Consider the following 20521-nt stretch of genomic DNA (forward strand, 5'->3'; position numbering starts at 1 on the left):
CCTTCGGATAAAAGTAGTTATTTTACTTTTTTTAACAAGATTTTTGAAATTATTGCAAATAAGTCACTGACCGGCCTTCAACACATGTTGGCTGGAATATATTGGCTCCCTTTTAAAAGTGTACAGATACTAATGGCTCTTAAAACTACAAAGAGAAGTCTATAGTATAATGCTAATTCATTTGTCAGCATTTCAACTTTAAACCTAAAAGTCATGGCAAGGTGTTAAAACAATACATTTATATTCACAGTTGCATTCCTCCAAGCCAGGCTTTGATTACATGACTGCAGCAGTGACGTGCCTGTATACCACATGTTACCACTGCATCCACACACTGGCCTCAAGTCTTGTAGCGTATACCGCTGAAGCCAGTGATTGGCTGCTGTAGTGTCATGCAGTATACAGGACGTCATTGCTGCATCAAAGAATAAGACCTCATGAGAGAAGAGAGGAACAAAGTTATGACACTGAAGTGGAGAGGCAGATGAGCATCACTTTTTTTTTTTTATGACTTTTCCTTGCCTTGTCCTTTTTTTTTCCTTTTTTTTATATTAATATAAACACCGACAACACTCTCTTTTATTGAAATAACGGTTGATGTTGAATAGTTTTGTGAAGGCAACCTCTTTCCATATATTATTGATTATGATATCACTAATAGGGCTCGCGTTCTGGTAGACTCAGCTTGTTGCTGTTCCATAATCAGCCATTTATTTGAATTGCATGGTTGTAAATGCTTGTCTGCTGCCTTCCTTGGCAATGAAAGCTGATCACCATGGGTGTCTGTAGCCAGTTCCCGGGTGGTAAATATTGACTTATTAAAAAAAAAAAAAAGTAGGAATATAATTTCTCTTTGTCTGTGCTGACACAGTGTAAAATTACTAATCACTGTTTTTTGAATCCCTTACAGTTCTCAGCAGTGGCAGCCTTGGTTTAAGTGAAGATTTTGCCCAGGTGTATGCTCTGGCAGATGGCATTAGAATATGGATGGTAAGAGTTTACTTTTTTTTTTTCCTGCAGATATATGGGGTCATTTATTTTTATTTTTTAAATCTAATCGTTTTTATTAATCCAATAAATGCATCATATTTCAAAACAGTACATTGTCTTTTTTCCTTTCAAAATGCGAAATCAGTATACAGCATGGGGTCATTTATTAATACCCTGCGCTGGCGCTTGATGCGCCTAAGTTATGTAGAGGCGCATTCACCGCCAGCCTCAATTAGATTTAAATAATTTTCTATGCCTAAAACAGGCGTATAAAATGATAAATGAGACGGCCGGCCTGGCGTATATCTATTCATAAATTACCCCCTGTGTACTTTTATGTTATGATTTCAACATTGCTGTTATTAAAGGGGTTTTCTGAGATTTATTTATTTATTTATTTATTTTTAAACTGATAAGCTATCCTCAGTATCTGATCAGTGGGGATCTGACACCCGGGACCCTCGCCGATCAGCTGTTTGAGAAGGCACCGACGCTCCTATGAGCACCGCGGCCTTCTCCCTACTTTTCCTAGGCCAATGATGACAGGTTCCTCGATCACGTGGCCCAGTAGCAGCTCAGCTCCATTTAAGTCAATGGGAATAAGTGCATTACCAAGCACAGCTGCTATACAATGTACGGTAAGCTGCGAGAAGGCCACAGTGCTTAAAGAAGCACCGGTGCCTTCTCAAGCAGCTGATCGGCGGAGGTCCCCAGAGCATAGGAAGCTTGGGAAACCCTTTTAGGCACTTCAGTCATGTTTGATTTCACATGTGGATACTTTATTTTATACCCCATACAGCTAGAAATGAAACAGAAATCTTTGCATATTGGTGGAAATGAAAAACTTCTTTTTGAAGGAGCAGAAATGAACCCAGACACCTTAGGTAAGCATCATATATCCAACCTACGTGTACGACACTAAGGCCTAGATGCAGCATGTGTCTCATTGCAAACTTACATGTACCCTACAAAAAACAATCAAGGCACAATATAGTATAAACACATAGTCTTTATTTTGTCACATAATAATGCCATAGGTGCCCATTAAAAAAGGCATACAGACCATAATGCACCTCTGCGCCCCAACTCATGTTTCGCTGATGCTATTTCTCTTACTCTACTCTACAATTAGACTGCTGATTGTAGCGTTCCCCTTCATTTTATACCAGCCAAAGCTCCATACTTTTAGTTGAGTTTGCAGGCCCTGTAGCTCAGTCCCTTTGAAGTCTAAAGGACCGTGCTGCAGTAGCAGACGCAGCCACTTATTAAAGTACAGAACTTTGTCTGCTGCATTGGTTAGGCCCCTTGCAGACGAGCGTTCCTCCCGTAGCAAGTCCGCAACGCAGCTTCCAGCCTGACTTCCCAGCACTGCCGGGGGTCACATAGCATTATATTGATTTATGATGCTATGTAACCCTTAGGCCCCTTGCAGACTAGCGTGTCCGGATGCGTCCCGGTGCATTGCGGCAAACCCGCGCGAGTAGGTACGCAATTGCAGTCAGTTTTGACTGCGATTGCGTTCCGTCGTTCAGTTTTTATCGCGCGGGTGCAATGTGTTTTGCACGCGCGTGATAAAAAACTGAATGTGGTACCCAGCCCCGAACTTCTTCACAGAAGTTCAGGTTTGGGTTCAAGGTTGTGTAGATTGTATTATTTTCCCTTATAACATGGTTATAAGGGAAAATAATAGCATTCTGAATACAGAATGCATAGTACAATAGGGCTGGAGGGGTTAAAAAAATAAATAAATAATAATTTAACTCACCTTAATTCACTTGTTCGCGCAGCCGACATCTCTTCTGTCTTCTTTTGTGAGGAATAGGACGTTTGATGACGTCACTACGCTCATCACATGGTCCATCACATGATCTTTTTTTTACCATGGTGATGGATCATGTGACGGACCATGTGATGAACGCAGTGATGTCATCAAAGGTCCTATTCCTCACAAAAGAAGACAGAAGAGATTTCGGCTGCGCGAACAAGTGGATTAAGGGGAGTTAAATTAAATTTTTATTTTTTTTAACCCCTCTAGCCCTATTGTACTATGCATTCTGTATTCAGAATGCTATTATTTTCCCTTATAACCATGTTATAAGGGAAATTAATAATGATCGGGTCCCCATCCCGATCGTCACCTAGCAACCGTGCGTGAAAATCGCACCGCATCCGCACTTGCTTGAGGATGCTTGCGATTTTCACACAACCCCATTCATTTCTATGGGGCCTGCGTTACGTGAAAAACGCACAAAGAGGAGCATGCTGCGATTTTCACACAACGCACAAGTGATGCGTGAAAATCAGCGCTCATGTGCACAGCCCCATAGAATTTAATGGGTCTGGATTCAGTGCGGGTGCAATGCGTTCACCTCACCATTGCACCCGCATTTGGTGGACCGCACATTGCCGGCATTTTGCGGACCGCACATTGCCGGCACTATAGAATATGCCTATTTTTGGCCGCAATTGCGGACAAGAATAGGACATGTTCTATTTTTTTCGGGAACGGAATTGCGGGTAACCCCGCCCTCCGTGTGCCTCTGCCCGCCTGTTTACTCTCCTCCTCTCTCCTTTTCCACTGCAGCTGCGCGGTCAAATTCGTAGCGGGCGCATGCGCAATGCGATGCCCGCTCCTGGCAGGGCATTGCAATACCTACTGCGCATGCGCCCGCTACGAATTTGACCGCGCAGCTGCAGTGGAAAAAGACAGAGGAGGGGAGTAAACAGGCGGGCAGAGGCACACGGAGGGCGGGGTTATGAGCCGTTGAGGTGGTGCTGCCTGGGGCTCGGAGGATTGAGACGCCGCCCTGGGCACTTAAGAGGGCTCATTAACATAATGTTCAAAGTTCATTTTCGGCTAAAAGAAAACTCTGTTACATACAACAAAGGGTACAGTTTTTAAGTTCTGGGTGGCACATATGACGCTATTTGATCAGTCTAATATGCTCCAATGTGGTGACAGACTCCCTTTAAGTTTTACACAATAATAGCATTTCTGAAACCAAAAAAATTATGTTTTAGTGTCTCTATAGTCTGAGAGCCATAGCTTTTTTTTTTTTTGGGCGATTGTCTTAAATAGGGGCTCATTTTTTGCGGGATGAGGTAAAGGTTTGATTGGTACTATTTTGGGTTGTATACGCCTTTTTGATCGCTTGGTGTTGCACTTTTTTGGATGTAAGGTGACCAAAAATGGCTTTTTTTTTTTTTACACAGTTTTTATTTTTTATGGTGTTTATTGGACGGGGTTGATCATGTGATATATTTATAGAGATGGTCGTTACGGACGCGGTGATACCGAATATGTGTGTTTTTTTTTTAAATTTTTTTCTCGCCCATATTCCTTGGGGGACACAGGAAACCATGGGTATAGCTCTGCTCCCTAGGAGGCGTGACACTAAGTGAAAGCTGTAAGCCCCTCCTCCATCAGCTATACCCCTCAGCCTGGAGAAGAGACTGCCAGTTTTTGCTTAGTGTCCAAGGAGGCAAGACACCCCCTGCTTATGCAGGGTTGTTTTCCTATAATTTTTTATTTTTTGCGTTATTTGTTGTTTTAATTCGATTTTTTTCTACTTACAGGGACAACAGAGGCGCATTAGACCCCTCTGTTTCTCCCGGGGTTGAGTTGCGCCAGTGCCGGTAATACCGCACTGCCGCCTCCCCCACAGAAGACAAGGTGGACCAGGGCAGCCTCGCTCCCCTGCGTCCCGCCAGCTCAAGGGTCGCCCGCACGCCAAGTCCCTCCCCCGGCTTCCTGCCACTGCGGTGCCAGTAGCTGAAGGGGCGACCCTGCTGGATGGATTGAGGGCGAAGACAGCGATGGTGAGAGTGGCTGCTCCAGCCTCCCCTTCCTTCCCACTGCTGCTACATCGAGCCGCCCCCCCCCCCCCCCCCATGGGCATATCTTACCGGCACCTACCGGGTATCATTTGGGGGGGACTTTGTCAGGGCAAAAATTCACTTTATTAGCGGCAGGGCACGAACTCATGCCTTCAGGGACGGCTGTAGGCTGGGGGCCGTTTTTCCTTGGCACGAACAGGCGCCATAGCTGGCCGGCACTCATCCAAGCTTGGGGGTTAAAATCATTTTGCCGCGCGCGCGCGGCTTTGCGTCTCTTCAGCGCGGCGAGGGGTGGGCGGAGCTTCATAGCGCTCCGCTACTTCCGGTTTCGTCGGGCTCCACATCGCATACTGCGTGGAATCCTGCTACGTCCGATCCTGAAGCTGTTCATCCCCGTGCCGGCTGCCTCTCCTCCACAGCCTCCTTCAGTCTGCTTCCCTTGCTGCTGCCGCTTGCAGGGTCTGGTAGGACTGTTAACCCCCTCCGTGCCAGTACTGTTGTTGGGTGTAATCTCCGTTCCTTTAGCCCTGGGGTCTCCCATAAGGCAACATTTCCACCATGTCAGACCCTTCTGCAGCTGCCAAGCCTTGGTACCATGCCTGTACTGCTTGTAGGGAACCCTTTCCCCGGGGGCAGTCTGATCCGCACTGTCCTGCATGCCGAGCTCCACCGCAGCCTCAGTCGCCCGCTGTGTCGCTCCCTGCTTCCTCTGACCCGCCTGACTGGGCTAGATCCCTGTCCCAGGCCGTGGAAAGCCTCACTCATGTCGTGGGCCGCCTAATAGACAGGCCACCTACCCCGCAGGACGCTACTTTTACTGTCGCGCCCTCCGGGTCCACCGCTTCTGCCGCTGCAGCGGGTTCACTCCCTCTTAGTGACCCCTCCCGAGCTAGGCACTCTCAGAAGCGTCTTAGAGTAGAGCGAGCCTCCTCCTCGGATGCCTCCCTCTCCCCGCCACGCGTGCGCACCCAGACGAGCCTCTCCTCTCCAAAGGATTCGCTCTCTGAAGGTGAATTGGCGGTTTCAGATTTGGAAATGGACTCGGCCCTGCCGTCCAAGCTAGCCTCAGCGATGAGTCAACTCATCTCGGATATTCGTGACACCTTTAAGGTGCAGGATGACCCCCCTAGCTCTGACGCAGCTAGCGTCTCCTTTATCAGACCCAGGCAGGCCTCAAAAGTCTTTCCAATCCACTCTGATTTCTCCTCCGTGGTGTCTAAGGCTTGGGCTCGCCCGGACGCCCGTTTTGTCAATCCCAAGAAGCTGGACATTTGCTATCCATTTCCAGCCGATGTCGTGGCCACCTGGTCGTCCCCACCCAAGGTGGACCCGCCTGTGGCCCGTCTGTCAAAAAACACGGCCATCCCTGTTCCCGACGGGTCCTCTCTTCAGTCAGCGGAGGACCGTCGCATGGAGACCCTTTCCAAGGGCATTTTTGCTGCCTCCGGTTCTGCTCTCAGACCGGTTTTTGCCTCTGCTTGGGCAGGTAAAGCAATCTCTGCTTGGGGTGCGCAGCTGGAACAGGAGTTGGACTCGGACGTCCCCATCCAGGACCTACGTTCCTTGGCCCAGCTTATTATTCGGGCCGGGAATTTTGTTTGTGAGGCCTCCCTTGATGCGGGAGCCCTTATTGCACGCTCCTCCGCCCTGGCGGTTTCCGTCAGGAGGGAGCTCTGGCTGAAAGTTTGGAAAGCGGACGCTGCCTCCAAACGTTCCTTGGCGGGGCTACCGTTTGCGGGTTCCCGCCTTTTCGGGGTCCGCCTAGACGAGCTTATTTCGGAGGCCACGGGTGGTAAAAGCACCCATCTCCCTCAACCCCAAGCCAGGGGCGCCCCCCGCGGACGCCCCGGTGCGTCTCGTTTTCGGTCCTCCCGCAGGACCTCTGGGGCTCCCCCCGCAGCTGCCGCTTCGGCCCCTCCCCAGGATAAACGTAGGAAGCCGTTTTTTCGGGCACAGCCCTCCTGGCGCAGGCCGCAGGCTGCCCGCACACCCGCAGCAAAGCAATCCTCTGCCTGAAGGCGCGCCCCCACCCACCCGGGTGGGGGGCCGGCTCCTCCTTTTCAGGGACATCTGGATGGCTCACATCTCCGACGCCTGGGCTCTCGAAATTGTGTCCTCAGGATACAAAATCGAATTTGCGTCTTTCCCTCCAGATCGGTTCTTTCGCTCCCGCCCCCCGCGGGACCCGAAAAGCGCGGCTGCGTTCTCCGCGGCTGTTCAAGCCTTACTGGACAGAGGGGTGATTACCCCCGTTCCTCTAGAGGAAAGGTTCCAAGGGTTCTATTCGAACCTCTTTGTTGTTCCCAAGAAGGGAGGTTCGGTGCGGCCCATTTTGGACCTCAAAAAGCTCAACCGTTTTCTCTTCCTTCGACGGTTTCGGATGGAGTCCCTCCGTTCCGCGGTGGCTTCCCTGGAGCAGGGAGATTTCATGTCTTCCATCGATATACAGGATGCCTACCTCCATGTTCCGGTAGCCCGGTGTCACCATCGCTTCCTCCGATTCGCCGTGGGGGACCTCCACTTCCAGTTTGTCGCCCTTCCCTTTGGGCTGGCAACAGCCCCCCGGGTGTTCACCAAGGTCCTGGCCCCGGTTTTGGCCTTACTCCGTTCCAGGGGTGTTTTTCTGCTACCGTACTTGGACGATATCCTCATCAAGGCTCCGTCCCTTTCCCAAGCGGTTGCCAGCGTGGATCTCACTCTAGAGACTCTGGCGAGATTCGGTTGGGTCATCAACTTCCCCAAGTCCTCCCTTCCTCCCGCCAGACAACTGGTCTTCCTGGGAATGCTTTTAGACACGGAAGCGGCGGAGGTACGTCTTCCCTCGGAAAAACGTCTGACCCTCCGTCGGGCGATTCAGGGTCTCCTTCTCCACCGTCGACCGTCCTTCCGCTTCTGCATGCGGGTCTTGGGGCAGATGGTTGCCTGCTTCGAGGCAATCCCATTTGCGCAGTTTCACTCCCGCCCTCTCCAACGGGCGATCCTCTCCTCCTGGGACAAATCGCCGGAGTCTCTGGATCATCCTTTCCATCTATCGCCTCCGGTACGGTCATCTCTCCGCTGGTGGTTGCAGTCCCCTCTTCTGGGCAGGTCCTTTCTGCCGATCAACTGGTTGGTGGTTACAACCGATGCCAGTCTCTTGGGCTGGGGAGGCGTGTTTCCTCCCCGATCCGTCCAGGGCATTTGGTCTCCATCGGAGTCCAAACTCTCGATCAATGTCCTGGAGCTGAGAGCGGCCCTTCTGTCTCTGCGACACTGGACTCATCTGCTGAAGGGTCATCCAGTTCGTGTGCAATCGGACAACGCCACGGCCGTGGCGTACATAAACCACCAGGGGGGCACTCGCAGCGTTGCAGCAATGCGGGAGGTCACCAGCATTCTCCGTTGGGCGGAAGCCCACGTCCCGGCCCTATCTGCAATTTTTATTCCAGGGGTGGACAATTGGGCGGCGGACTTCCTCAGTCGCACCACCGTCGACCCCGGCGAGTGGTCTCTTCACCCGGAGGTGTTCGAGGCCATTTGCCTTCGTTGGGGCATACCGGACGTGGACCTCATGGCCTCAAAATTCAATCACAAGGTCCCCGCATATCTGTCCAGGGCCAGGGATCCGGGAGCCTGCGGAGCCGACGCCCTCGTTCTTCCTTGGCGAGGCTTCGCGCGCCCATACATATTCCCTCCCATCCCTCTCCTGCCCAAGGTCCTTCGGAAGATAGCGGCGGAAGGCGTCTCGGTGATTCTGGTCGCTCCGGACTGGCCCCGCCGGTCTTGGTATGCCGACCTCATGCTGCTCCTGGCAGACGCGCCCTGGCCGCTGCCCGCCAGGGAAGATCTTCTCTCTCAGGGACCGATCTTCCACCCGCGTTTAGGGTCCCTACGTTTGACGGCGTGGTTGTTGAGACCACCGTCCTGACGCGTAGGGGTTTTTCTGCGGACGTCGTCCGCACCATGATCCGCGCCCGAAAGCCGTCCTCTTCTAGGATCTATTATAGGACCTGGAGGACCTTTTTGGGGTTCTGTGCCGATCTGGGGATTCCTCCGCTCCGCTTTTCTCTCCCCACCGTTTTGTCCTTCCTGCAGAGCGGACTGGCCCAAGGGCTGGCCCTTAGTTCTTTGAAGGGTCAGGTGTCTGCGCTGTCCATTTTGTTTCAGCGCCCACTGGCCCCCCTTGGTCCAGTCAAGACCTTCCTTCAGGGTGTGGCTCACGCGGTTCCCCCGTACCGTCCTCCGGTACCGCCCTGGGACCTGAACCTGGTTCTCTCAGCGCTCCAGGCTTCCCCTTTCGAGCCCCTGCGGACGGTTTCCTTGCGACTTCTGTCCTGCAAGGTTATTTTCCTTGTAGCCGTCACCTCTCTTCGGAGGGTGTCCGAATTGGCTGCACTCTCCTGTCTGGAACCTTTCCTAGTGTTCCACCAGGACAAGGTGGTTCTTCGTCCGGTCCCTTCCTTCCTTCCTAAGGTGGTCTCCGCCTTTCATCTGAACGAGGACATCGTTCTCCCCTCTTTGTGTCCTTCCCCTTCCCACCCGCGGGAGAGGGAGCTTCATCGCCTGGACGTTGTCAGGGCGCTCAAGGTTTACCTGGAGGTAACCAGCTCTTTCAGGCGTACTGACTCGCTCTTTGTGGTTCCGGAGGGGTCGCGCAGAGGGATGGCGGCATCCAAAGTTGCTATCGCCCGTTTTGTCAAGATGGCTGTTACTGAGTCTTATCTCGCCAAGGGCAAGGTTCCGCCCCTTGGTGTTACCGCTCACTCCACTAGAGCGGTCGGGGCTTCCTGGGCTCAGAGGAATCGGGCTTCTACGGAGCAGATTTGCAAGGCGGCCACTTGGTCCTCCTTGCACACCTTCACCAAGTTCTACAGGGTGCATACTCATGCGTCGGCTGACGCTGCTTTAGGCCGTCTGGTGTTGCAGGCGGCAGTTGATTGATGCCTCTGGTGTTGGTCTAGTTTGTTCTGGTCCCTCCCTTCTGGGACTGCTCTGGAACGTCCCATGGTTTCCTGTGTCCCCCAAGGAATATGGGCGAGAAAAGGAGACTTTTGTATTACTTACCAGTAAAGTCTCTTTCTCGCTCTTCCTTGGGGGACACAGCACCCGCCCTTCATTTGGGTTACAGTTGTGGTTCCGGCTTGGTTGCCCCCGTTGGGGCTCGACAGTTCTTTTTTCCGGTTGGTGGTTATCTTTCACTACTTGGACACGCAACTGGCAGTCTCTTCTCCAGGCTGAGGGGTATAGCTGATGGAGGAGGGGCTTACAGCTTTCACTTAGTGTCACGCCTCCTAGGGAGCAGAGCTATACCCATGGTTTCCTGTGTCCCCCAAGGAAGAGCGAGAAAGAGACTTTACTGGTAAGTAATACAAAAGTCTCCTTTTATAGGAAAAGGCAATTTATTTTTTTAATTTACATTTTTTCTCTATTTTTACTTTTATTATTTTCACTTTTTTTTTTATCAGTTCCCTCTTGGATCTTGAAGATCCAGTGGGGCTGATGGTTGTACTATACTTTGCAATGCTCTTGCATTGCAAAGTATAATACTACCAGATTTCCTGTAGGTGGCAACACCGGATGCCTTTGCAAAGCGTCCGGTTGCCATGGCAACCATCGGGCGCTGCAATTGCAGCGCAGCAGCCTCGATGGTTGAGAGAGGGAGCCCCCTCCCTCTATTAACCCCATGGATGCCGCTACCGCGGCATCTATGGGGTTACAGCAGAGTGTCAGCATAGAGCTGACACTCGCTGCTGATGGCGGCGACTCAGGAATGGAGCCGCCGCCATCACACACAGCAGGGTGCAGCACTGGAAAAGGGGGGGGGAGATACGGCCAGCATTGAGAAAAAACAGATCGGGGCAGGATGAATGTATTGAGCTGGGAGGGGGCGGACCGCATCAGGAGCATGCTACATGGATGGATGGGGGGACGACGACTAACCAATCGGATCGATTGCCGGCAAGGGACCACTCTGATTGGTCCCTTGCTGGCATTACTGAACTGTATGCTCCCTGTGACAGCAGCAGGGCAGGGGCAGAAGCTTTAATCCAAGCGCTTTGCAGCGCTTGGATTAAAGAACTGCCTGACGTCTATACACGTGGTAGCTGCACGGGGCATGTGCAGCTATCACGTATATAGACTGATTGCGGTCGTGAAGGGGTTAAAGATGGCGCCGCCTCAGGGGCTAAGTAGGAGCCACAGCCAGTAGGTGCCTGCTGTTTTACAGATATACACTACCACTTTTAACCCCTCTCATGCCATGTCAGTTGCTACTACTGAATCTGAGGTTTTCTTCATTGGGAGCGGGATGCTCTTAGTGATCAAATGGCCTTCTCACGACAAATTGTGGTAGCCGTTCAGCTGCTATGGTATCCTGGGGCCTGCTGAAGACTCCCAGGTCTGCCATAGTTAGGTTATCATGGAACTGTCTGTCATTGACTTGTTTACAACTTTTCTTAATTGAATATGCTTAGCATCATTTGATATACTTTATGGTTTTCTCTTACAGCGAAACAGTGCATCGAAAAGTGTCTTTTACTCTTAAGTTTTATACCTAAATCACGGCCACCATTAGAAAGCTGTATTTCTGGAGATGAAGATCTGCTACTAAATAGTCAGAGAAAGGGGTCCATTGTGGAGGCAGATTTTCAAGCTTCAAGTGCCTCACCAATTAATGCCTCTCCAGAAGCTGCTTATCCTGGTTTGCCTGGGAAGTTTCAAGTGCCTGAGCAGGACTCCAAGAAAAAGCAAGAATCAGAATGTTTCAAATACGAGACCCCTGTAGGTACTCAGATGAAAACAGAAAAATCTGAGGAAGCTGCCTCTCCTCCCCCTACTCCTACTCGGAAGGCCCCTTTTAGTCGGGCAAGGCTACGGCTGCTTTCATTTCGTTCCATAGAAGAACCAAAGGTTTTGCCATCTGTGAAGGAAAAGTATCCCATTTTGAAAACCATCTTAGATTTTGTAAAGGATACAACAATTTCCCATGAAAGGTAAAGACTGAAAATGTTCCTTGACGTCTGTTATTTTTAGACCTTAAGGCTTTTAGCACAAGGTATTATGAAAAATGCCAGTGTAAAATGATCAAAGCAGATCACTCATCCATTTAAATATGTTCTAGTTATCCTTTTGTGAGGAAAGAATTTTTAATATGGGAGCGCCTACAATATTCATAAGTGAAGTTAATGTAGGTGTTTGAAGCTGTGGTTAGTTAGGATTGGAATCATTTAAAAGTTGGGCAAAGCAAGGCTTTCCCATTAAATGTCTTCATCTTACTTTGTATATCTTATGTTTGTAAAAGTTCCTTTTTTTTTTCTGCTTCCTTCCACAAGTGTTCTGCAGGTCCTCTCCCTCAGAAAAGCCCAGGCTGGAAGCATTCTCAAGGTGCTCAAAATAATTCAGGAATGTCTACATACTCTGGGGCAGCCTCATTTCTTTCAGCCCTCCTGTGTAGTCTTTCTACTGGAGCTGCTTGCTTGCCAGAATGACTTCACTAAGTAAGTACAGTGCTCTGTAATATGATGCCCTTCACTAGTGCCTTCAAACCTGGAATAGGTTGTCATCTTAGCCATCGATGGCATTTTACTAATGTCAGATAGGTCAGGGTCCCATCTCTGGATCCACACCTATCTTCAGAACAGGACTCCCGGGAGTGAGTCTAGAGCAGCCACACATGCGTGGCCGCTCTCTATTCACTTATATGGGACTGACGAAAATAGTCAAGAATTAGGAATGGTGCGATGGCAACGTTTGCACTCACTCTGCTATTTTCAGGACTCCCAAAGAAATGAAGGAAGAGCATGTGTGCTCATGCATGGTGTGCCCTCCTTTACTTTGGGGGCCCATTCTGGGGATGGGTTTGGGTCACACTGAAACCTGCAGCTATCTCACTTTGATGCTATTTCCTAGTGATATGTTATTTTAATTCTGACATGATACAACCCCTTTAGGCTTTCCATATACATGAGAATAAGGTCATCCTAAACTGCCCAGTTCTGGCAATTTTGGATGACAGTTTTTCAAATGACAAACGCAACCCGACTGCAAGCATTGGTCTGCCAGAAATGTGATTGGCCAAGTCTGAAAATGTCTTCTGTTGTCAGCCAAAACTACGTGTGTGTATGGATTGATCTTCCAAATTCAGATGATCAATTGCCATTGTGCTGAAAGATCAAGGAGTATGTATGTTTTTTTTTTTTTTTTTTTTTTTTAAAGCTGACTCCCTGGTTGGCCAGTTTAGTGTAGCGTTTTGCTAGTGGGATCATCTCATGTGTATGGATTAGGCAGTACCCTGCCAATTGTATAATGGTTTATACGTAGTGGTGAATTGTTCAGGTAAAGATAAGTAAGCACTGAGCAATAGTACCAGAAATGGTACAAAAATAACTTCTTTTTTTCCCCCCTTGAAGCTATTTTGGTCGCTTGGAAGGCTGTGGAGCTGAGCTGCATAGAGAAGTGCGGGAGTCCTACTACAGGCTTGTTGCGCTTTTAGTCAATGCTGTAAAGAGTTTTAACAACCTTGATGACAGGTATGTGTGATATAATATTTAATTTGTTAATATATACCCAAAAGAGCTTACAGATGTTGTACGGTGTACATTGATCAGTCACATGGGGCACGGTGAAGGGGTGGGATATATTGGGCATCAAGTGAACAATCAGTTCTTCAAGTAGATCTGTTGGAAACAGGAAAAATGAGGAAGCATAAGGCCTGTGAGCAACTTTGGTAAGTGCCAAATTGTGATGACTAGACTGGGTCAGAGCATCTCCAAAACTGCAGATCTTTTGGTGTGTTCCCAGTGTGCACTGATTACTAACTTCTAGAAGTGGCCCAAGAAATAACAACTGGTGAACAGACGCCTGGGTCATGACGTCCAAAGTTCATTGATACATGTGGGGAATGAAGGCTATCTCACCTGGTCTGATCCCACAGAAGAGCTACTGTAGCACAAATTGCAGAAAACGTTATTGCTTGGTATGATAAAAAGGTGTCAGAACTAACAGTACATCACAGCATGCTATGTATGTGCGGACTGATCAGGGAGCCCACGCTGATCCCTTTCCACAGCTGAAGTGCACGTCCAATCCTTGGGAGACCCCACCTTACTAATTAGTCTACTTAACACTCGCGTTTTGGCTTTCCGTTTGTGAGATCCGTTCAGGGCTCTCACAAGCGGTCCAAAACGGATCCGTTTTTCCCTAATGCATTCTGAATGGAAAAGGATCCGTTCAGACTGCATCAGTTTGCCTCCGTTCCGTCTCCATTCCGCTCTGGAGGCGGACACCAAAATGCTGCTTGCAGTGTTTTGGTGTCCGTTTGATGAAACTGAGCCAAACGGATCCGTCCTGGCACACAATGTAAGTCAATGGGGACCGATCTGTTTTCACTGACACAATCTGGCACAATAGAAAACGGATCCGTCCCCCATTGACTTTCAATGGTGTCCAAGACTGATCCATCTTGGCTATGTTACAGATTATACAAACAGATCCGTTTTGAACAGATGCATGCGGTTGTATTATATAAATGGATCCGTCCATGAGGGATCAACACAAAATGCGAGTGTGAAAGTAGCCTTACTTGACAAAAAGGATCTACTGCTAATGTCTTGGTGCCAAATACTACAGGATACCTTCAGAGGTTTTGTGAACTCTGTGCACCAATGGATCCGAGCTGTTATGGTGGGGGGACCTGCGACTATATTAGCCACCTCCGGACCGCTGTACGCACAGACGCGTCCTGGAGGTGGTTGATTCATTCCTCCTGGACGCATATACGCGTCCTCTCGCGAGACGCGAGATTTCCTGTGAACGCGCGCACACAGGCGCGCGCGCTCACAGGAACGGAAGGTAAGAGAGTTGAACTCCAGCCTGCCAGCGGCGATCGTTCGCTGGCAGGCTGGAGATGTGTTTTTTTTAACCCCTAACAGGTATATTAGACGCTGTTTTGATAACAGCGTCTAATATACCTGCTACCTGGTCCTCTGGTGGTCCCATTTGTTTGGATCGACCACCAGAGGACACAGGTAGCTCAGTAAAGTCCCACCAAGCACCACTACACTACACTACACCCCCCCCCCCGTCACTTATTAACCCCTTATTAGCCCCTGATCACCCCATATAGACTCCCTGATCACCCCCCTGTCATTGATTACCCCCCTGTCATTGATCAACCCCCTGTAAAGCTCCATTCAGATGTCCGCATGATTTTTACGGATCCACTGATAGATGGATCGGATCCGCAAAACGCATCCGGACGTCTGAATGAAGCCTTACAGGGGCATGATCAATGACTGTGGTTATCACCCCATATAGACTCCCTGATCACCCCCCTGTCATTGATCACCCCCCTGTCATTGATTACCCCCCTGTAAAGCTCCATTCAGACGTCCGCATGATTTTTACGGATCCACTGATAGATGGATCGGATCCGCAAAACGCATCCGGACGTCTGAATGAAGCCTTACAGGGGCATGATCAATGACTGTGGTTATCACCCCATATAGACTCCCTGATCACCCCCCTGTCATTGATCACCCCCCTGTCATTGATTACCCCCCTGTAAAGCTCCATTCAGACGTCCGCATGATTTTTACGGATCCACTGATAGATGGATCGGATCCGCAAAACGCATCCGGACGTCTGAATGAAGCCTTACAGGGGCATGATCAATGACTGTGGTGATCACCCCATATAGACTCCCTGATCACCCCCCTGTCATTGATTACCCCCCTGTCATTGATCACCCCCCTGTAAAGCTCCATTCAGACGTCCGCATGATTTTTACGGATCCACTGATAGATGGATCGGATCCGCAAAACGCATCCGGACGTCTGAATGAAGCCTTACAGGGGCATGATCAATGACTGTGGTGATCACCCCATATAGACTCCCTGATCACCCCCCTGTCATTGATTACCCCCCTGTCATTGATCACCCCCCTGTAAAGCTCCATTCAGACGTCCGCATGATTTTTACGGATCCACTGATAGATGGATCGGATCCGCAAAACGCATCCGGACGTCTGAATGAAGCCTTACACGGGCGTGATCAATGACTGTGGTTATCACCCCATATAGACTCCCTGATCACCCCCCTGTCATTGATCACCACCCCTGTCATTGATCACCCCCCCTGTCATTGATCACCCCCCCTGTCATTGATCACCCCCCCTGTCATTGATCACCCCCCTGTCATTGATCACCCCATATAGACTCTCTGATCACCCCCCTGTCATTGATCACCCCCCTGTCATTGATCAACCCCCTGTCATTGATCAACCCCCCTGTCATTGATCAACCCCCCTGTCATTGATCACCCCCCTGTCATTGATCACCCCCCTGTAAGGCTCCATTCAGACATTTTTTTGGCCCAAGTTAGCGGAATTATTTTTTTTTTTTCTTACAAAGTCTCATATTCCACTAACTTGTGACAAAAAATTAAATCTCACATGAACTCACCATACCCCTCACGGAATCCAAATGCGTAAAATTTTTTAGACATTTATATTCCAGACTTCTTCTCACGCTTTAGGGCCCCTAGAATGCCAGGGCAGTATAAATACCCCACATGTGACCCCATTTCGGAAAGAAGACACCCCCAGGTATTCAGTGAGGGGCATATTGAGTCCATGAAAGATTGAAATTTTTGTCCCAAGTTAGCGGAACGGGAGACTTTGTGAGAAAAAAATAAAAAATATCAATTTCCGCTAACTTGTGCCAAAAAAAAAAAATTTCTATGAACTCGCCATGCCCCTCATTGAATACCTTGGGGTGTCTTCTTTCCAAAATGGGGTCACATGTGGGGTATTTATACTGCCCTGGCATTCTAGGGGCCCCAAAGCGTGAGAAGAAGTCTGGTATCCAAATGTCTAAAAATGCCCTCCTAAAAGGAATTTGGGCCCCTTTGCGCATCTAGGCTGCAAAAAAGTGTCACACATCTGGTATCGCCGTACTCAGGAGAAGTTGGGGAATGTGTTTTGGGGTGTCATTTTACATATACCCATGCTGGGTGAGATAAATATCTTGGTCAAATGCCAACTTTGTATAAAAAAATGGGAAAAGTTGTCTTTTGCCAAGATATTTCTCTCACCCAGCATGGGTATATGTAAAAAGACACCCCAAAACACATTCCCCAACTTCTCCCGAGTACGGAGATACCAGATGTGTGACACTTTTTTGCAGCCTAGGTGGGCAAAGGGGCCCATATTCCAAAGAGCACCTTTCTGATTTCACTGGTCATTTACCTACTTACCACACATTAGGGCCCCTGGAAAATGCCAGGGCAGTATAACTACCCCACAAGTGACCCCATTTTGGAAAGAAGACACCCCAAGGTATTCCGTGAGGGGCATGGCGAGTTCCTAGAATTTTTTATTTTTTGTCACAAGTTAGTGGAAAATGATGATTTTTTTTTTTTTTTTTTTTTCATACAAAGTCTCATATTCCACTAACTTGTGACAAAAAATAAAAACTTCCATGAACTCACTATGCCCATCAGCGAATACCTTGGGGTCTATTCTTTCCAAAATGGGGTCACTTGTGGGGTAGGTATAATGCCCTGGTATTTTAGGGGCCCAAATGTGTGGTAAGGAGTTTGAAATCAAATTCTGTAAAAAATGACGAGTGAAATCCGAAAGGTGCTCTTTGGAATATGGGCCCCTTTGCCCACCTAGGCTGCAAAAAAGTGTCACACATCTGGTATCTCCGTACTCAGGAGAAGGTGGGGAATGTGTTTTGGGGTGTCATTTTACATATACCCATGCTGGGTGAGATAAATATCTTGGTCAAATGCCAACTTTGTATAAAAAAATGGGAAAAGTTGTCTTTTGCCAAGATATTTCTCTCACCCAGCATGGGTATATGTAAAAAGACACCCCAAAACACATTCCCCAACTTCTCCTGAGTACGGAGATACCACATGTGTGGCACTTTTTTGCAGCCTAGGTGGGCAAAGGGGCCCATATTCCAAAGAGCACCTTTTGGATTTCACTGGTCATTTACCTACTTACCACACATTAGGGCCCCTGGAAAATGCCAGGGCAGTATAACTACCCCACAAGTGACCCCATTTTGGAAAGAAGACACCCCAAGGTATTCCGTGAGGGGCATGGCGAGTTCCTAGAATTTTTTATTTTTTGTCACAAGTTAGTGGAAAATGATGATTTTTTTTATATATTTTTTTTTTATACAAAGTCTCATATTCCACTAACTTGTGACAAAAAATAAAAACTTCCATGAACTCACTATGCCCATCAGCGAATACCTTGGGGTCTCTTCTTTCCAAAATGGGGTCACTTGTGGGGTAGTTATACTGCCCTGGCATTCTAGGGGCCCAAATGTGTGGTAAGGAGTTTGAAATCAAATTCTGTAAAAAATGACGAGTGAAATCCGAAAGGTGCTCTTTGGAATATGGGCCCCTTTGCCCACCTAGGCTGCAAAAAAGTGTCACACATCTGGTATCTCCGTATTCAGGAGAAGTTGGGGAATGTGTTTTGGGGTGTCTTTTTACATATACCCATGCTGGGTGAGAGAAATATCTTGGCAAAAGACAACTTTTCCCATTTTTTTATACAAAGTTGGCATTTGACCAAGATATTTATCTCACCCAGCATGGGTATATGTAAAATGACACCCCAAAACACATTCCCCAACTTCTACTGAATACGGAGATACCAGATGTGTGACACTTTTTTGCAGCCTAGGTGGGCAAAGGGGCCCACATTCCAAAGAGCACCTTTCGGATTTCACTGGTCAGTTTTTACAGAATTTGATTTCAAACTCCTTACCACACATTTGGGCCCCTAGAATGCCAGGGCAGTATAACTACCCCACAAGTGACCCCATTTTGGAAAGAAGAGACCCCAAGGTATTTCGTGATGGGCATAGTGAGTTCATGGAAGTTTTTATTTTTTGTCACAAGTTAGTGGAATATGAGACTTTGTAAGAAAAAAAAAATAAAAATAAAAAATCATCATTTTCCGCTAACTTGTGACAAAAAATAAAAAGTTCTATGAACTCACTATGCCCATCAGCGAATACCTTAGGGTGTGTACTTTCCGAAATGGGGTCATTTGTGGGGTGTTTGTACTGTCTGGGCATTGTAGAACCTCAGTAAACATGACAGGTGCTCAGAAAGTCAGAGCTGCTTCAAAAAGCGGAAATTTACATTTTTGTACCATAGTTTGTAAACGCTATAACTTTTACCCAAACCATTTTTTTTTTACCCAAACATTTTTTTTTTATCAAAGACATGTAGAACAATAAATTTAGAGCAAAATTTATATATGGATGTCATTTTTTTTGCAAAATTTTACAACTGAAAGTGAAAAATGTCATTTTTTTGCAAAAAAATCGTTAAATTTCGATTAATAACAAAAAAAGTAAAAATGTCAGCAGCAATGAAATACCACCAAATGAAAGCTCTATTAGTGAGAAGAAAAGGAGGTAAAATTCATTTGGGTGGTAAGTTGCATGACCGAGCAATAAATGGTGAAAGTAGTGTAGGTCAGAAGTGTAAAAAGTGGCCTGGTCTTTCAGGGTGTTTAAGCACTGGGGGCTGAGGTGGTTAGGCAGGTGGTTTTAATGTTATGACTGATCAGTGTATAATAAAATGGCTGAACTTTCTTTCTCCTGACCCTTCTGTTCTCATTGGCTCTTGTGAGAAGAAGAAGACAATAAAGCAGTTTGAGAATGTTTTATGGAAAATTAACTTTTGTAACTGTCCATATATTGAGACAGACATGGACTATAAGCAAAAGCAACATTTTGACAGATTTTTATGAGCTGTACAAGTTATTTTTTTTCATGATCTGTAAGAATTGGTTGTTAAAATAGCTGCAGATTTGAAAAGGAGAAATTAGGGTAAAAGTAAATGTGGCTCTATGTAGTATAGGTAGCATTTATTTTAAGCATGTGATTTATTTTTTACCGTGACCTCTATAATTACTTGCAATTATTGCTTTATAATTGTGCCCGCATACTTTTGCAAATGAAGGGAATTAAGATATCGGTCTAGTTTGTATCTGACATTTTAGTTTGAAATGGGTAAACTGTGGCAACAGAGTGTCAGTGCCTTTCATAGCAATAATATACATGCAAATTTGATATTAATAATGGTTACGTAAAAACACAACTTTTTTTAAATTGTTTGCTCAGGTCACTTCTTCCAGCAGTATCATGTGTGCAGACTACACTCCTGCACATGTTAGACATGAGTTGGGAGCCACAAGATTTGTCATTCTTTCAAAGTATAGATCTTCCAGAACTACTTCTATCAATGACTCAGGAGAACATAAGTACCCATGATTGTGTTGTGAGGTGAGAACAAATCATGTTTTGGTCCTGGTTTCTAGGATCTAGATCCAGACAGTTAAATTTTAGAATTATTGCAATGTTGAAATATAAATGGGCTATGATTTTGTTAAAGGGGATGTCCCATTAAGACAAGTCCTGTGGTTAGTTGATAGGTGTCTAATCAGTGGGAGTCCAACTGCTGAAGCCACCACTGATCATAAGAACAGGGACCTTTGCTCCCCATTTGAGTAGAGCGGAAGACACATACATACAGGTCCACCTCTCTGTTCAGCTCTATGGGAGCGTACAAGAACTTGGCTATTTCAGGCAACGCCAAAGACCTGAATGAGCAACAGCGTACATGTGTAACTGCTGCTCCACTCCAGTGGGGGCGAACAGGCCCTTGTTGTGATCGGCAGGAC

General features: G+C 47.7%; 1 protein-coding gene across 1 annotated transcript in view; it reads left to right on the top strand.

Annotated features, from left to right (window-relative positions):
- The window catches only part of ZZEF1 (zinc finger ZZ-type and EF-hand domain containing 1), a 183981-nt gene that overhangs the window by 74221 nt on the left and 89239 nt on the right, over positions 1-20521 (top strand). The window contains exons 27-32 of the mRNA XM_040424851.1: positions 911-990; positions 1790-1874; positions 11315-11798; positions 12138-12302; positions 13215-13334; positions 19962-20123. Coding sequence (XP_040280785.1) covers positions 911-990; positions 1790-1874; positions 11315-11798; positions 12138-12302; positions 13215-13334; positions 19962-20123 — 1096 coding nt within the window. The remainder of the gene's footprint in view (positions 1-910; positions 991-1789; positions 1875-11314; positions 11799-12137; positions 12303-13214; positions 13335-19961; positions 20124-20521) is intronic.

Source organism: Bufo bufo, chromosome 3, assembly GCF_905171765.1.
Source record: "Bufo bufo chromosome 3, aBufBuf1.1, whole genome shotgun sequence".
Lineage (NCBI taxonomy): Eukaryota > Metazoa > Chordata > Amphibia > Anura > Bufonidae > Bufo > Bufo bufo.